The sequence below is a fragment of the Bubalus kerabau genome, chromosome 7 (genome assembly GCF_029407905.1).
Source record: "Bubalus kerabau isolate K-KA32 ecotype Philippines breed swamp buffalo chromosome 7, PCC_UOA_SB_1v2, whole genome shotgun sequence".
NCBI lineage: Eukaryota > Metazoa > Chordata > Mammalia > Artiodactyla > Bovidae > Bubalus > Bubalus kerabau.
This window is the reverse complement of record NC_073630.1, coordinates 12,713,186-12,732,532: the sequence shown is the minus strand read 5'-3', so window position 1 is coordinate 12,732,532 and position 19,347 is coordinate 12,713,186. Positions and strand designations below refer to the sequence as shown.

The 19,347-nt window shown below is 37.1% G+C and overlaps 1 protein-coding gene across 3 annotated transcripts in view; it reads right to left on the bottom strand.

Annotated features, from left to right (window-relative positions):
- The window catches only part of CCSER1 (coiled-coil serine rich protein 1), a 1,463,256-nt gene that overhangs the window by 664,101 nt on the left and 779,808 nt on the right, over positions 1 to 19,347 (bottom strand). For 2 of the 3 annotated variants that reach the window (XR_008716743.1, XM_055587653.1), the window contains one exon: positions 2,075 to 2,152. Coding sequence is in view for 1 of the 3 variants with exons in the window: in XM_055587653.1 (XP_055443628.1) it covers positions 2,075 to 2,152 (78 nt within the window). In the remaining 2 variants the exon portion in view is untranslated. Of the gene's footprint in view, positions 1 to 2,074; positions 2,153 to 18,560; positions 18,884 to 19,347 lie in introns of those variants that run through there. The other variant, XR_008716742.1, reaches the window with a different exon arrangement.

Genomic DNA, 19,347 nt, shown 5'->3' with positions numbered 1-19,347 from the left:
TCTTTAGAACATTATTCTATGTTAATGACTACCCAAATCATATCAGAAACTTGTACAAAGGGATCCATTAAGGACTCACTACTAAGAAATTATTCTTTAACATTACTTTTATCTAGTAAAATACATTAAGCTCTCATTGTCAGATATGAGAAGAGGCTAGGTATGATCAAGAATTAACTATGATCATGGCTTTAATTTTTATTTACACATTTGGAGAATTAAATACCATTGATATAAGACATTTTGTAAAATCAAGAAAAGTATGGGGCATAGACAGGCATTCAAATGTCAGGCATAAGGAATATCTAGTAGCTAGAACTTAACTATCTCCCCACAGATACCATCATGTCTTAGTGGGCATTTCTGACTGGCACCAATAGTGCTATAGATCTAAGAGGGTTACATTCTACATTTACATTCAGTTATTTAGAAATTTAGAATTTAGTCTGCTAAACATCAGTCTCTTGAGTAAAATGAAATATCTGAGTACAAATGCATGAGTACTTCCTTTTTCCTTGTTATAAGGATAATCACTACTTTTTAAAAGATCAGATTTCCACAAAGAATGTGCATTAGTGAACAAGTGACTTCACTTTTCTGGAACTTAGTCAACTTATTTGAATATTGAGGGCACTGAAATACGTGAATTCTAAGTTTACTTGCAGCTCCTGTGTTAAATGAATTTATGTTGAAATAAGATTTAATGTGGCCTATGAATTTATTGTTCTTATTGGACAACTGACTCACAGATTTAAAAACATATGGATTATTAATTGTAAAATACATACTGGTTTTATATCATAAAGACCTAAGCACAAATAATACATACTAGAAAAAAAAAATTAAACAATAACTCCTCTTAAACAGATAAATATTGGATTAGTGCACTAAAGCATATTTGAACTTACTAAAAACATTTACTTTTAAATATCTGAAACATTATCATTTAAATACCAAAGCACTGGAATTGAAGTAGTATTATAGTCAGAATATTGATATCTAGAATATTTAGGTATTAAGAATAAACATGAAATGAGTATAAGAGAATAACTCAAAAGAAAGGGATAGCTTTTAATGTTTTTTTAATTAAAAAATAATGCACATAACTATCTGAAAACCATTTTAGCTGAAATTCAAAACTCTGGTTTATTTCCTAATAGAGATAGACAGCTTTATGTTACATATGTTAATGTACTTTGAAAGGCAACACAAGTAAGAACATGCAGATCGGTTGACATTTTATCATTAAACCCCTTCATGAAATCTAAAATTATTTCTATTCTATTACTACTTGCCAATAGAGTGGTAAAAATAATATTAATAATTTTTTTAAAAAAGCAGAGTATTCTCACAAATGTTAGGTTCAACAAAAAGAAGATAACTCATTTATGTTTTCATCGAAAGAAAATTTAAAGTTGTGAACTTAGGCAAAGTGAAAATTTCATAGCTTTGTTTAAGTAGACATTTGAATCAAAGTTTTCTAAAATCATTTAGTGCTACTGGAAGTCATCTTGTATTAAAACATGTTTTAAAATCCTATTTTGACAGTTCAACAAATATTTCAAATGAAGAAAAAAATGCTAACTTTCAATTAAATTACTTTCTGCAGCACACACCAAAGCCCAAGAGCTAAAATAGTATTGTAAATTTCTCTGCAAAGTTGTGCTCCCTTTTATGTGCCAGAATGTAAAAATGATGTACTTGGCCCTTGGTGATTGAAAATATAATAACTTTATTAAACTGTTAATAAATAAATCAGTACTTTCTTAAAAATAAATTGTCTTAGTATTCTAATACATCTCTTGCACATGTCTGCAAATTCACTAATTCAGAAGACTGTATTAGAGATGTTGGTTTAAAGAAATTAATAAGACATTGGTATGCTAGTCAGTGCCTGTAATTATCTTTTTCAGTTCCAGAAGGTATTTGGGGATTATTTAAGAGCAAAAGATAAATGGTGTACCACTAAATCCTATTAAATCAATGCATGGACATAGCAGCAATAGAAGTAAATAAGCTGTGGAGGTCTGAATACCAATAAAAAAGATAAAAATGGTTTTATATAGCTACTTACATCATAGCCTAGAAGTTCAGTTTGTGTGGATTTATCTACTCTTGAAGCAAAAGCCTTCTGTAAGTGCTGAACTTTTTCCTGCAGAAAAAAAAAAAAAGCAAAACCAAAACATTTTTTTTGAGTCATGTGCTTCTACACTAATGTCCCCCCCCCACCACATTAAAATTTGATTACTGTACAATTCATGATTGTGCATATATTTCGCTGTGGTGGTGCTTTACTTATCAATTTTAACATTCAGAGGTTTAATTTTCAGGTCATAATAACGTCATTTTTGGCATCTTTTCTTTTAATACAGGAACCACTAAGTCAGAATCATGGCTGAAAGCTAGAGACATGCTTTGCTTAAATCCAATATCAAATGATTATGCTAAGTTTTCTATAAGTTATTGTGTTTTCTTTAAATTGAGAGGATTTTACTGATACAGTTTCAGAAGTGTTTACATTTAAAATTCAAAACATTTTCAGTAAATACCATCTTATTCCACTTAGTATATTTTTAATTATTTATTGCTTCTAATTCTCTCATTCCAAAATCTACACATTTAGGAATCTGCCCTTTAGGGGAGCCTACATGAATCCAGCCCTGTTATAATTAAGAGATACAATGCATGAGCAAAGTTTGGGATTTCATATCTCAAATGCAAATGTACTAATTCTGGTCTACTAATGTGACTGGTTTCCCCGGCCTGCCAATGCAAGAGACACAAGAGACTCAGTTCAGTCCCTGGGTCAAGAAGATCCCTTGGAGGAGTAAATGGCAACTCACTCCAGTATTCTTACCTGGAGAATCTCATGGACTGGGAGCCTGGCGGGCTACAATCCATAACGTTGCAAAAAAAGAGTTGGACACTACTGAAGAGACTTAGCATGCATATACACACAATGTGACTGGGCCTCTGGCTCTGGTCTTCTTGCTACTAAATGTGTCACTTAGAGTAAAAATTATCTTTGCATATTTATTATAATGTGTTCACTTTGTGTATAGCACCACTCGGAGTGCTGTACTCACATGATCAGACCTCATCTTGGGATTTTTTACTATGATTACCACCCATTTCAATGAGTCTGTAAAGTTTAAGTTAACAAATTTAACTTGGGTTTCCCAAGAAGTTCATGTGATTCCACTAGGTTCTGCTTTTGTCTTATGTTGATTTAAAGGAGAATTCTATTTCGTTTTCTTCACTTGGTCAATAAAATAGCTCTATAATATTTTAATGATGAAAACTATTATAACTCATCATTTAATTTTTTCCATGAAGAGATAGTAGTCATCACAAACCTCACTAACAATACACAAAACTAATGTTTCTTCTCCTCCCCTTCTCCCCTCAGGTTACTCCTCCCTTTCTCTTCCTTTCCCTCTCCTTAAGAAATACTCTTTCTCTTAAGTTAAATTCACTTAAAAGTGAACACTCTCTCTTTCCCTTCAGTTCAGCTCAGTTCAGTCACTCAGTCATGTCCGACTCTTTGCAACCCCATGAATTGCAGCATGCCAGGGCTTCCTGTCCATCACCAACTCCTGGAGATCACCCAAACCCATGTCCATCGAGTCTGTGATGCCATCCAGCCATCTCATCCTCTGTCGTCCCCTTCTCCTCCTGCCCTCAATCTTTCCCAGCATCAGGGTCTTTTCCAATGAGTCAGCTCTTCGCATCAGGTGGCCAAAGTATTGGAGTTTCAGCTTTAGCATTAGTCCTTCCAATGAACACCCAGGACTGATCTCCTTTAGGATGGACTGGTTGGAGTCCTTGGAGTCCAAGGGACTCTCAAGGGTCTTCTCCAACACCACAGTTCAAAAGCATTAATTCTTCGGCACTTAGCTTTCTTTATAGTCCAACTCTCACATCCATACATGACCACTGGAAAACTATAGCTTTGACTATAGGGACCTTTGTTGGCAAAGTAACGTCCCTGGTTTTTAATATGCTGTCTAGGTTGGTCATAACTTTCCTTCCAAGGAGTAAGCATCTTTTAATTTCATGGCTGCAGTCACCATCTGCAGTGATTTTGGAGCCCAGAAAAATAAAGTCAGCCACTATTTTCACTGTTTCCCCATCTATTTCCCATGAAGTGATGGGACCAGATGCCATGACCTTAGTTTTCTAAATGTTGAGCTTTAAGCCAACTTTTTCACTCTTCTCTTTCACTTTCATCAAGAGGCTCTTTAGATGTTTTTCTGGAACTCTCTTGCTCTTTCCCTTAAATCCTTAATAAGATATGAAAGTTATCCAAGTTGGTTAACAAAATACATACATAATTTAGGTAAACATAATTTGACACTGATATATATTTACCAAAAAATACCTTATGGATTATTAATGGCCAAACCTTCTAACTTTCCTCTTACAAAACTTCTAGAGCTGCTATTCAGACAATAGTGAAATGGAGATTAGATAATCTAAGATGTAATATGTAAAGGGATGGTTTTCATTTTTTGAAAAGGGTAAGTGAAAACGTGGCCACTTTTTCCAATATAAATTTAAAATGAGAATTAACAAGTTGTGTTTATTTAGACTCCTATTAGAATATGAGGAGAGGGCAAAAAAGTAGTAACACGTAAGGAACCAATAACATTTGCTGTCACTGAATGGTTGTTTAGAAAAAAATTAGCCACTTGGAGTGGAAGTGATACGGGATCTTTCTCAGGCAATGACATTTGAAAATATTTAGAAGTGAGTGAGACCCTGACAAAGATATATATATAAACAGCTACTAGTTCAAATTTGCCTAAGGAGAAACAATGAAAGGGACCATAGAAAGAAATGAGACTGTGGTAAATCAAGTCCATGACAGAGAGGATAGAATTCTTTATCAAAGGATTTTAGGTTTATCTTAATTTTTCAAATATTATTTTGAAAATGAAATGAAAAGCCAAATAATACTTTAATTAAATTACAACAGAACTTATTTAAATACTTCCTTTCACCTTACATAAAAGAATTACAAGGAAGCAATCTGGAGAAAAGAAACATTTGAAGTACATTAAAATTTATTTTATTGAACCATCAATTAATTTCCACATGCATGTGATTTATAGCTTTTTTCCAATATTTTTCTATGTAAGCAAACAATTCATTTTCTTCTTCCAGATTCTCTCAGAAGGACAAAGGAATATTAAACAATTTAGTTTTTGGCAGATACATTTTATAAGTAACTTAACCCCAGACACTTTCCAAGAAATGAAAATACCAATATTTATTAAATTGTGTTTAATTGTATAAAATTTAATATTTATTAAATTGTGTTTATTAAACTATAAACACACCTTTTTAAAAATTCTGATTCATAAAACATATGTGTGCTTATTAAACAGAATTAACAAATAACTATCACATTCTATAGAAAAAGTAAGCAAAACATGATGAAAAAGAGGAATTTTACTATGTATATTTTTTATTATTTTACACTGCTGACTTATCTGACTTTTTAATATGTGGAGGTTTTAAATTTTACAGAATATTGCTATATGAATAAAAATATATAATGGTTTTCTCTCCAAATTTTTGATTAATCTCATCTAACATCAAGAGTAATACAACACCTGTATATTAAAATCAGCTACCATAAATAATGTTTATAAACCAAAGAAAACATAGTTTACAAACTTGCCAAAATTAGTTACTTATATTCACACTTTCCTCTATTTCTGAATTCTTTGCCACTACACTAACAAAATATAGATACATGCCAAGCACTGGTATCAAGTAATTTATATGAATCCTCTCAAGAATGTACAATGTCTGTTATTGTCTCTTCTCAGAAAAACAGGAAACTGGTCCTTAGTAAGTTGAAATTGTTGCTAAAGGTCACATAGGCTATTAAGTGAAAGAGACAAGTTGGAAAACCTTTATCTGTCTTCAAAATCTGGTGTCCTTTCTAAAAAGATATTCTGGCTGGAAAAGCTGCAAGTGTCATTGCTGGTTCCACTTCATGTATACAAGGACACATACCAAATGCATAGTCATTATCCAGCTAGTATGAAAATAAAACTGCCTTTGCTGTTCATCCTGCCTAAATGCTCTAATGATTATACGAAGTCATTCTGCTGTACTATAAAAACAGTTTAAGTACATTAGATGGTGACTGCAGCCATGAAATTAAAAGATGCTTACTCCTTGGAAGAAAAGTTATGACCAACCTAGATAGCATATTCAAAAGCAGAGACATTACTTTGCCAACAAAGGTCCATCTAGTCAAAGCTATGGTTTTTCCAGTGGTCATGTATGGATGTGAGAGTTGGATTATAAAGAAGGCTGAGCGCCGAAGAATTGATGCTTATGAACTGTGGTGTTGGAGAAGACTCTTGAGAGTGCCTTGGACTGCAAGGAGATCCAACCTGGTATCCTAAAGGAAATCATTCCTGAATATTCATTGGAAGGACTGATGCTGAAGCTGAATCTCCAATACTTCGGCCACCTGATGCGAAGAGCTGACTCACTGGAAAAGATCCTAATGCTGGGAAAGATTGAAGGCTGGAGAAGAAAGGGGACAACAGACAATGAGATGGTTGGATGGCATCACTGACTTGATGGACATGAGTTTGAATAATCTCTGGGAGTTGATGATGGACAGGGAAGCCTGGCATGCTGCAGTCCATGGGGTCGCAGAGTCAAACATGACTGAGTGACAGAACTGAACTGAGGATTTATCAGCTTATTTCCTTTAAGAGCTGAGACTCCAAAAAATACCATTATAACCAACAAGGGATTTGGTACATGAGTCAGGAATAAAATGATGAAGTTTATACAGCATTATAACACAAAATTGAAAGATGTAAAAAAGCAAACTGAAAACTAAATTTTGAATGGCATTAAATTCTTTAAAAATAGGATTAGTTCAAGCAGGGTATTCTAAAAGTATATTCTGCTTAAGTTGTAAGAATCATTTCTGGTGTATGTTTTATGCATTGGCCAATCATAGATCATAAAAAAGTATAATAGGTACCATAGATAAATGCATATTTTTGCACTTTCACCTGTGCACATGCAAGCACATGTCATTGGGGAAGAATTGAGAAGGAGAAAATGTGATTTAAAAAAAAGATAAAATAATCAAAAAGCTAGTAAACTTGGCTCTTTTTCAGATTCAATAGAGAAATCAAAAAACTGCACAGGCAAGTGAAGTTAAGGCAATCTGACATCACAACAGCTTTACAACAATTCCTAAAGGACTCTAAACAGGAAAGGCCATGGTTAGAAACAGAAGTATCACAAATACAAAAGATCAACAGTAAGGGCAAACATACAATAAAAGTAAGAAATCATCCACAAACAAGCACAGAATCAAAACCAGCAACTGTTAAGTGAGTACAAATTCAGGATACAGTAAGTCCCCTACATACAAATAGTTCCATTCTAAGAGCAAATTTATATATTCAGTTTGTTCATAAGTCCCACAAAGTTATTTTAGGTACCCAACTAACATAATCAGCTATATAGCCTTGTACTGTAATAAGTTTATAATGATTTTCACACAAATAAAAAATAGCAAAAAATAAAGAGTACCTCTTTAATCTTACAGTGTAGTACCTTGAGAAGTATACCAGTATAGTACAACAGCTGGCATACAAGGACTAGCATCAAGTGAACAAGCAAGAAGAGCTGCTGATTGGAGGAGGAATAAGAGGGAGAAGACGTTAGAGCTGAAGGTTTGTCAGCAATAGGAGATGGAGGCTAAGCTGCAGTCTTACTCATGCCTGACATTAATGGCACAGGTTCTGGTTCCTTGCTAGATTTAATTCTATCTATCTCTTGCTTATGGACATTCTGGACTTGAAATAAAGATGCTGTCATACTGTACTCTACACAGTATTGTGCAATAAAGGACACAAAACACCACCACCTGTAGAGGATGCATGCATGTGACAATGTGTGCTAGACGTACAAACTAACTTATGTGATTTGACACATAAAGAAACATTCACATCTTTGAAAGTTTGCAACTTGAAGGTGTGTATGTAGGGGACATACTATATTGAAAATGCAGTTGAAATTAAGAGGCCAGAAACTGAAAACAATCTTGTTAGCTGCTGTATTAAATATGTAGACTGGTATATCAAAACCTCATGGGAATCACAAGCCAAAAATCTACAATAGATACACACACACAAAAGAAAAAGCGATCCAAACACAAAATGGCAATAAGGGCATATGTCTCAATAATTACCTTAAGTATAAAGGGATTAAATGCTCCAACTAAAAGATACAGACTGGCCAAATAGATATAAAAACCAGACCCACATATATGCTGTCTACAAGAAACCTACTTCAGATCCCGGGACATATACAGACTGAAAGTGAGAGGATGGAAAAAGATGTTCTGTGCAAACAGAAATAAAAAGAAAGCTAGAACAGCAATACTCATATCAGGCAAAATAGACTTTAAAATAAAGACTGTCATAAGAGACAAAAAAGGACACTACATACTGACCAAAGGCTCAAGCTAAGAAAAACTAGGGAAAAAAACAACTTTATAATCTGTATGGAAACACAAAAGACCCTGAATAGCCAAAGTGATTTTCAGAAAGAAAAAACAAAGCTGGAGGAATCAGGCTCCCTGACTTTAGACTATATCACAAAGCTACAGCAATCAAAATAGTATGGTATTGGCACAAAAGGGGAATATAGGTCAATGGGGCAGGATAGAAAGCCCAGAAATAAATTCATCCACTTATGGTCCATTAATTTATGACAAAGAAGGCAGGAACATATAACGGAGAAAAGTCAGTCTCTTCACGTAGTGCTGCTGGAAAAAGTGGGCAGGCACATGTAAAAGAATGAAATTAGAACATTTTCTAACACAATAGATAAAAATAAACTCAAAATGAATTAAAGACATAAATGTAAGATCAGATAATATAAAACTTCTATAAAAAAAATATAGACAGAACATACTTTGACATAAATTGCAACAATAGCTCTTTGGATCCACCTCCTAGAAGAATCAAAGTAAAAATAAAAATATCAAATGGAGCCTAATTAAACTCAAAGGCTTTTCACAGAAAAGGGAACCATAAACAAGACAAAAAGACAACACACAGAATGGAAGCAAGTATTTCCAAACAATGCGACCGACAGGTATAAATCTCCAAAATGAACAAACAGCTCATGTAGCTCAATATGAAGTAAACAAAGAAATGGGCAGAAGATCTAAATAGACATTTCTCCAAAGAGGACATACAGATGGCCAAAAGGCACATGAAAAGATGTCAACATTGTTACTGGAAAAATGCAAATCAAAACTACAATAAAGGATGACTTCACACTGGTCACAACGGCAATCATCATAAAGCCTACAAATAAGTGATGGAGAGGGTGTGGTGGAAAGAGAATCCTCCCCCACTATTGGTGGGAATGCAAACTGGCACAATCACTATGGAGAGCAGAATGGGAGTTCCTTAAAAACTAAAAATAGAACTACCATATAACCCATCTCTCCCACTCCTGGGTGTATATCCAAGAAGATCATAACTCAAAAAGTTGCATGCACTCTTACGTTCATTGCAGCATTATTTACAATAGCCAAGACATGGAAAAAACCTGCACGCCCATCAACAGAGGAATGGATAAAGAAAGAAGATGCAATGTATGTATATATATGTGTATGTATATATATGTGTGTGTGTATATATATATATGTGTGTATGTGTGTGTGCGTATACACACACACACACAACAATTTTAGCCAGAAGAAAAGAATGGAATAATGCCATTTGCAGCCACATGGATAAACCTAGAGATATCATACTAAGTCAAGTAACTCAGAGAAAGATAATTATCATGGTATCATTTACATGTGGAATCTAAAAAAAATGATATATATGGATTTGTCTACAAAATGGAAATAGATTGACAAACTTCAAAAACAAATTTATGGTTACCAAACTGGAAAGTTGTAGAGGCAGGATAAATTAGGGATTTGGAATTAACATTACATACTACTAATATGAAATAGATAACCAACAAGGACCTACTGTATAACACAGGAAACTCTGCTCAATATTCTGTAATAAGCTAAATGGGGCAAGAATCTGAAAAGCACTGGCTATACATATATATATATATATATAACTAAATAACTTTGCCCTATACCTGAAACTAATACAACATTGTAAATCAAATATACCCCAACATAAAATAAAAAATTAAATTAAAAAATTACAAATAAATATGCAAAAAAGGAAATTTACTCTTATTAAATTAATAAAGGTTGGTATAGGAAATACATGTAATTGTGATTATGATAGGAATAGATTAGGATAATTAGTCAGTTTAATTCCACTAGGGGATTAAAGATAGAAAGACATTTAAAGGAGATTGTTGTAAGTTAATGAAAACTCAAGAAAAGAATCCCTAGCAACAACCTACGCTACCTTGAAGGGAGACAGATATATCCAAGTGCCAAACACACTCAAGCCACAAATTCTGATAATTAAAAAAACAAGACAAGAGTAGCATTTCTGTATGCCAAGACAGAAACCAACACCCTCTTCCAATAACATGAGAAACAACACTACATACGGACATCACCAGATGGTCAATACTGAAATCAGATTGAGTATATTCTTCGCAGTTGAAGATGGAGGAGCTCTATATAGTCAGCAAGAACAAGACCAGGAGCTGACTATGGCTCAGATGATAAAATACTTATTACAAAATTCACACTTAAATTGAAGAAAGTAGGGAAAACCACTAGACCATTCAGGTATAACTTAAATCAAATCCTTTATGATTATACAGTGGAAGTGACATATAGATTCAAGGGATTAGATTTTATAGACAGAGTGCCTGAAGAACCATGGATGGATGTTCACAACATTGTACAGGAGGCAGTGATCAAAACCATCCCCAAGAAAAAGAAATGCACAAAGACAAATGGCTGTCTGAGGAGCTGTTACAGATTGCTGAGACGAGAAGAGAAGTGAAAGGCAAAGGAGAAAAGGAAAGATACACCAATCTGAATACAGAGTTCCAAAGAATAGCAAGGAGAGATAAGAAAACCTTCCTAAGTGAACAATACAAAGAAATAGAGGAAAACAATAGAATGGGAAAGACTAGAGATCTCTTCAAGAAAATTAGAGCTACCAAGGGAACATTTCATGCAAAGATGGGCTCCATAAAGGACAAAATCGGTACAGACCTAACAGAAGCAGAAGATATTGAGAAGAGGTAGCACTAACACACAGAATGATACAAAAAAAAGATCTTCATGACCCAGATAACCACGATGGTATGATCACTCACCTAGAGCCAGACATCCTGGAATGTGAAGTCAAGTGGGTCTTAGGAAGAATCAGTACAAAGATAGTAGAGGTGATGGAAGGCCAGCTGAGCTATCTCAAATCCTAAAAGATGACACTGTTAAAGTGCTGCACTCAATATGCCAGGAAATTTGGAAAACTCAGGACTGGCCACAGGACTGGAAAAGGTCAGTTATCACTCCAATCCTAAAGAAAGGCAATGTCAAGAATGTTCAAACTACCTCACAGTTGCACTCATTTCACATGCTAGCAAAGTAATGCTCAAATTCTCCAAGCCAGGTTTTAACCATGCATGAATTGAAAACTTCCAGATGTTCAAGCTGGATTTAGAAAAGGCAGAGGAATCAGAAATCAAATTGCCAACATCTGTTGGATCACAGGAAAAGGAAGAGAATTTCAGAAAAAATATCCACTTCTGCTTCATTGACTATGCTAAAGTCTTTGACTGTGTGGATCACAACAAACTGGAAAATTCTTAAAGAGATGGAAATACCAGACCATCTTACCTTCCTTCTGAGAAATCTGTACCTGGGTTAAGAAGCAACAGTTAGAAGCAGACTTGGAACAACAGGCTGGTTCAAAATCAGGAAAGGAGTAACTCAAGGCTGTATACTGACACCCTACTTATTTAACTTATATTCAGAGTACATCATGCAAAATTTGGGCTGGATGAAGCATAAGCTGGAATCAAGATTGCCAGGAAAAATATGAACAACCTCAGATATGCAAATGACAACACCCTTATGGCAGAAAGCAAAGAGGAACTAAAGAGCCTCTTGATGAAGGTGAAAGAGGAGAATGAAAAGGATGGCTTAAAATTCAACATTCAAAAAATGAAGATCATGGAATCTAGTCCCATCATTTTATGGCAAATAGATGGGGAAACCATGGGAACAGTGAGAGACTTTCTTTTCTTGGGCTCCAAAATCACTGCAGATGGTGACTGCAGCCATGAAATTAAAAGACACTTGCTCCTTGGACGGAAAGCTATGACAAACCTAGGCAGCATATTAAAAAGCAGAGACATCACTTTGTCAACAAAGGTCTGTATAGTCAAAGCTATGGTTTTTCCAGTAGTCATGTATGGATGTGAGAGTTGGACCATAAAGAAGGCTGAATGCTGAAGAATTGATAATTTTGAACTCTGGTGTTGGGAAAGACTCTTGAGAGTCCCTTGGATTGCAAGGAGATCAAAACAGTCAATCCAAAAGGAAACAAACCCTGAATACTCATCAGAAAGACTGATGCTGAAGCTCCAATACTTTGGCCACCTTATGGGAAGAGCCAACTCATTAGAAAAACCCTGATGCTGGGAAAGACTGAAGGTGGGAGGAGAAGGGGACGACAGAGGACGAGATGGTTTGATGGCATCACTGACTCAATGGATGCAAATTTGAGCAAGCTCCTGGAGATGGTGCAGGACAGGGAAACCTGGTTTGCTGCAGTCCATGGGGTCACAAAGAGTTAGACATGACTGAGTGATTGAACAACAACAAGACAGAAGTATAGGTGAAGGGGGAAAGCTAAAACTGGGTAAAAGGGTACATGATATCAAAACCTGAGATTAATTACCATATTTTAGTATTTTTTATCACCCTTTTGCTAATATACATATGATTTAAACACTGCCACAACAGTCCTAGTTAAACCATAGAAAATCAAAAAAGGAGGAGTTCTGTCATGTCAAGAGTCTTTGAGACCCTATGATCTGTAGTCCACCAGGCTCATATGTCCACAGAATTTTCCAGGCAAGAATACTGGATTGGATTGCCATTTCCTACAGCAGGGGATCTTCTCAATCCAGAAACTGAGATCACATTGTCTGTGTCTACTGCATTGGCAGGCAGGTTGTTTTACCAGGTAGCTTTCCCAGCTACCTGGGAAGCACCATATGAGACTGAAGGAGAAATCAATGATTTAATCCTTGATGTCTGCTCAAGAATGAGGAAGAATATGGTCTTCTTCCCTCCCCATTTTTTCTTTGATTATACAAATGTAGCCCCCTTGGTCCCTGGGGTTGCTGTGCTCTCATGACAGCCCACTTGTATCTTTCACAAGCATACTATGCCAATAAACTCACTCTTTGCCTATCACTTTGCCTCACACTGAATTCCTTCTGTGACAAAATGAAAGAACCCGAGCTTAAGTTCTGACACCAGGTGAGTAGTTTGAATTAAAAGACAGTAGGTTCATGTCCCCTTCTAGTTCAAGGATTATGGGTTTGAGTCCCAATCTGAGGTTCAGATGTGTTCAAATCCTACCCAAGGAGGAGTATGGTTTTGATTATAGCCCCACTATATGAACACATACCTGCTGCTGCTAAGTCGCTTCAGTCGTGTCTGACTCTGTGCAACCCCATAGACGGCAGCCCACCAGGCTCCCCTGTCCCTGGGATTCTCCAGGCAAGAATACTGGAGTGGGTTGCCATTGCCTTCTCCACACATACCTGAGGCTGTTTTATTATCCAAACGTTGAAAAGAAAGCTTTGCAAAGAATAGGTTTGAATTAGAAAAAGGAATATCTTAAAAATATAAAAAGAACACAAAGACTGCTTAAAATAGTATAATCCTAAATTTAGATTCTAAATCATGGATCTAAAGATTAAGTTCATGGAAAGAAGAAACAATGTTGAAAGATTGAGACTGCCACTCTGTAAGAAGAGAAAAACTAACTTTTAAAATTTAAATCAATGTAATTCAACATAAGAAAATTCACATTGAGTTAATTTTAAACTAGAATTTGGGTGGATGAAAAAGAGTTTGGAGTCCTTTATAAGATGGTGCTCAATGTCAATGGATATGCATGCTTAGCTGCTCAGTCCTGTCCAACCCTTTGCGAGACCAAGGACGGTAGCCTGCCAGGCTCCTCTGTCCATGTAGTTTTCCTGGCAAGAATTCTGGAGTGGAATGCCATTTGCTACTCCAGAGGATCTTCCTGACCCGGTGATTTAACCTGCATCTCTCACATCTGCACTGGCAGGCAGATCTTTACCACTACACCACCTGGGAAGCCCGTCAATGTCAATAAGATTATTTAAATATAAAGAATAAACATACAAGGAAAGTTACTGGAATTTAATGATGCCAAGTCCAAGGATAAACTCAGGAAAGAAAAAGCAATATTACAGAGCACATTGATTATTTTTACCCACCATTAATGAGGGTGTATTACTAAAGACATCAGCAGGATTATAAACAAATGGTGACCAAGCAAATTAAACCTCTTCACATAGAACATAAAATTTCCTCGAACTGTCAAGAAGATATTAAAATATTTTCTAACTTTTTTGGTTACAGAAAGTTGCTAACATTAACAAACTGTAGGGAGAGTAACATCAAGAACCCCTGTGTACTCAGTACCCACTTTCAACAACAGAGACTGGAATATAAATAAGAAACGTCTCGGAGAAGGCAATGGCACCCCACTCCGGTACTCTTGCCTGGAAAATCCCATGGACAGAGGAGCCTGGTGGGCTGCAGTCCATGGGGTCGCTAAGAGTCGGACACGACTGAGCGACTTCACTTTTACTTCTCAATTTCATGCATTGGAGGACATGGCAACCCACTCCAGTGTTCTTGCCTGGAGAATCCCAGGGACAGGGGAGCCTGGTGGGCTGCTGTCTATGGGGTTGCACAGAGTCGGACACAACTGGAGTGGCTTAGCAGCAGCAGCAGCAGCAGCATTAGCTCTATACTTAATAGCTGCACTGGTCAGTATTGTCCTTCAACTTAGGTAAGAGAAATTTGTATTAGAGAATCCATTCCGGCCATCTACCAACCATGTTTCTATGGAGAGAGAATTCTCTCCCCATGTACAAAATCAAAGCCATATTTTCCCTTTCAACCATATTTCAGAACCTTTGAATTAATTGCCTGGTTTAGGGCATGACCCAGGTCATTCCTCCTGAGGGTCATGAGGCTCTGAAGGTCCGAATCTAGGACAGTGAAAGACCAGGTTAGTCTGGAGCCAGGACCTGCTCTCTCCCCATTGCCAAGTTCCTTCACAGATGCTAAGGGATCCAAAAAAAAAAAAAAAAAAAAAATCTGTAATTTTATCATAGCTTTACAAGTCACTAAAGTGAAAGAAAGTGAAGCCCCTCAGTCACGTCCGACTATTTGCAATCCCATGGCCTGTAGCCTACCACTCTCCTCTGTCCATGGGATTCTCCAGGCAAGAGTACTGGAAGTGGGTTGCCATTTCCTTCTCCAGAGGATCTTCCCGACCTAAAGATCAAACCCAGGTCTCCCACATTGTAGATAGACGCTTTACTGTCTAAGCCACCAGGGAAATCCTCAGGACCACCGTGAACACCCTTTATTGAACACTTGCCTCATGTGGTCTGGAACACTCCACCTGCATCATCCCTGATCCTCAAAGAGGCCCAGGGATGTGGGTGGGAGGCCAAAGTGCAGTCTACATGCAGGGCCCTTTACTGTCGAGCTGACCCCATTCAGTCCCTGAAACCCTGCAAGTATCACCAGCTTGTAGGACCGGGACCCAAACATGCAAGTGGAAGCTGTGCTCCCACCTGTTGCCATGGTGGACTCCGGCTTCTCACTTGTCTCCTCTCAACAGGCACCATGCTCCTGGCTGAGTAACAGCCCCAGTTAGGAGGAGATCACCAAGTGGTACCTGGGCTGGAAGTCCGTGTTCTCGGACCAAGTGCTGGTGCCCCATCCGTCTAGGACAAGTTCAACAAGGCTGCTGACATCATGAATAGGGTGGTGTCCTCCAATGTTGGTGAGTGGGGCCCCTGGTGGAGGCCCTGAGCACATGAACCACACTGAGTTAGAGTTCAGGCACCTGTGGGCTCCAGGACACAGACCCGTCTCATCTCTCAGCCCCTCCACACAGTTACTTAGCTAGCAGCTGCTCCCCTGTCTTCTGTGGCTGAGAGGAGCACTGTTCCCTGAAGAGAGGCTCACGTAAGCCGGGTCCACCTCCGTCACCACTGTGCTGGCCGCTTTTTGGTGTGTCTGCCCAGCTGGAGCTGGTGGCCAGTCTAACACTAAGGACTTAACCTGTCATCTTTCCTCACCCACACGGAGTTGGGGAAGGATTTCCAGTACGAGGCCATGCAGGAGCAGCGCAAGGCCAAGAACATGGCCCGGGGGCATCGGCATGCCCACTAGCTCTGTGCCTATGAACTTCAAGGACCTCATCGAGACCAAGGCCACGGAGAACAACATTGTCTCCATGCCGGTCATCGGGAAGCAGTATGGGGGCAAGCAGCTGGCATTGGCAAGGTATATTTATCAAGTTACAAGGCTAGAACTATTTTATTGAACAGTTTTTAAAGTGAGTCCCCCTTTTGTGTTCTTACCCCGAGTCTCACAAATGTCAGCAGCTGACTGGTTCCTAGGTGCTTCTGGTTTTTGGTTATCCTACCTCAGAAAAAGTTTGACAAAGTTGTAGAAAAGGGCAAAGAGTAAAGGGGTTTATTTTATATTGAAATATTTCAAAAAATGGGTCAAAAATATAAGGACAGAGAAAATGTCAGTAAACTAATACAGCCCTGGCTCTCCTGGCATTTATTTATTATTCTAACTTCATCTCATACCAGTCTTCTCCTTGAAAACTGACTCATGCTCATCTTCCTTCAGTTGCTTGAGTGAACTAAGATTTTTCACCCTTGATTTTTTTTTTCACACTTAAATTTTTAAAATGCTGTTTCCTCCATCTGGAAATGATCTTCATATTAGGTGCCTCTACTGATTTAGATATTTCTTCTTTAAATTAGATCCCCATCTTCAGGTGATTCTCTTTTAATCTCTCTTTTTTTAAATTACATGTCCTTCATTTCAATTACTCCTTTTACTCCTTTTATTTGGCTGTTTGCCTGTATTTGTTCTGTCTTCTGCAGTAGCATATAAATTCCTTATAGCAAAGATCGAATCTATTTAGAGCCATATTGACACCACACTGTCTAATGTAGTTTTTGGCACATTCTAGGTGTTGGATTCATTTTTTTTTTTTAAATAAAGAAGTAGGCAAATGAGAGATGAGACATGAGGTTTGGGAGGATTCAACGGAGACCATCTGGTGAGCTGACATACTGCAGAAGCACTGGTTATAGGGAATTTAATATTAGAGACATGACAAGTCCAGTAAAATTTCTGGCATTTGTATGGTATATAAATTTAAGTAGGGACATATTGGAAATGATATATGAACTAAGGAGCTATCCTAGTAATTCTAAGCAGTACAGATTTCTTAAGAGGAAATCAAGGGGGAGAGGACAGGAAGCAAAAGATAAAAGTGAGGACATTCAAGAATAGGTACAAATGAAATATGTCTGAGGAACTGATACAGGTAAGAAATATTTTCATGAATAGACTAGAATTTTTCTTTTTCTCAAGAAAACCTTACATATTCTATCCTTACGCTTTCTTGAATTTTATATCATGGGTAAGAAATTAATAAAGTGATTCCTCCATTGATGGTGATTAAGGGGAAAACATCAATGCAGAAGCAACTTCTACAGGAAATTAGGCCCAGTGTATTTTTGATACTTCAAGTCCAAACATTCCCTCATTAACACACCCAGTCTATAAAACTCACTTTTTAATTATCCAGGGACCCTCCACATTCCCCTGGATCCATCTGCACAAGGGGACTTCTCCTAGAAGCATCCTTCTGGCTTCTTTTCCTACCTCTCACTCTCTTATCTCCATTCATAAACTGGTAAGTGGCATTGGGTAAACAAACTTGCTCTCCTTCTTACTGGTGTGGTCTGTCTACAGGATGAAATCTCAGCTTGTCCAGACATACGCTTACAGACTCTGGTCCTGTGAGAGAGGTCTGAATTTTTGTCAGCAACTTCAGTGGGGCACCTAAGAATGTATTGGATACTCGCATGGCTGCATTCCAAGCCAGATTTGGATTGTATTATATTCTAATTCAATCTCTCTGAATGTTCTAGTATGCAATTAGTTCTGAATTTACAAAGGCAAAGAAGGATGCTGTTTACTGCCTCTTATAATAAAGGCTCTCTCTCACACATGCACACACACACACAGATTCAACTTGTAAAAATGGAATTTGAATATAGTTACTGGGAAGTTCTAGGACTTTTAATAGTGTTGACTAATACAACCTTAGTTCAACCTTGAAAATTGTTCCTATTTAAAAAAGTATCAATAAAACAGAAATGTGACTGCCTGTACATTGAGATTGACATCTTTGAAAGCATGACAAAAATTCTTCTAGCTTTTCCTTGCTTGATTTTTATTTAGAAGGTCAGAATAAAAGAATACCCTGATGACTTTATCATTATGGTTTAAAAATTAGATTCCTGTTTTGAAGAAAATAACCACTTTTTCTTCAAAATTGTGAAGAATTGTGATTATTTTACTTTATGGTTGATATTGATTTAATTTTTGTAGATAAAATTCTCAGAATAAACTGAGAAGTGACATAAAATTTCTCCAGGCGGTCATTCATGAACAGCAATATGCTGATGACAGCATTCCAGAAGGATAAGCATACGGGAGACAAGATCACTGAAGAAGCGCAGAGTCAGCAGAGCATTACAGGTTGACAATCAGCTGCAAAACAATGGATGTCGTGAACCACACTTCACCAGATGCATTGTACACACAGATCAAACTTTACTGGCAAACTCTAATTCCAAACACCATAAAATGCCTTATCCTTCAACTTACCTTCAACATATTCATAAACAAAAGTAAAAATAAAATACAATCCCATAAATGTATATGTGAACAGCAAAATCTACTAAGACAAAATCTACATCAAATCTAACAGCACAAGTTTGCTAAGAAGGGATTGTATGTGACTACACCAACTACTTAGCTGCTTTGGATATCTGTTTATTTATCTTTCAACAGAAATAGTATACAGAAATGGTTCAGTTCAGTTCAGTAGCTCAGTTGTGTCCAACTCTTTGCGACCCCATGAATCGCAGCACGCCCGGCCTCCCTGTCCATCACCATCTCCCAGAGTTCACTCAAACTCACATCCATGGAGTCAGTGATGCCATCCAGCTATC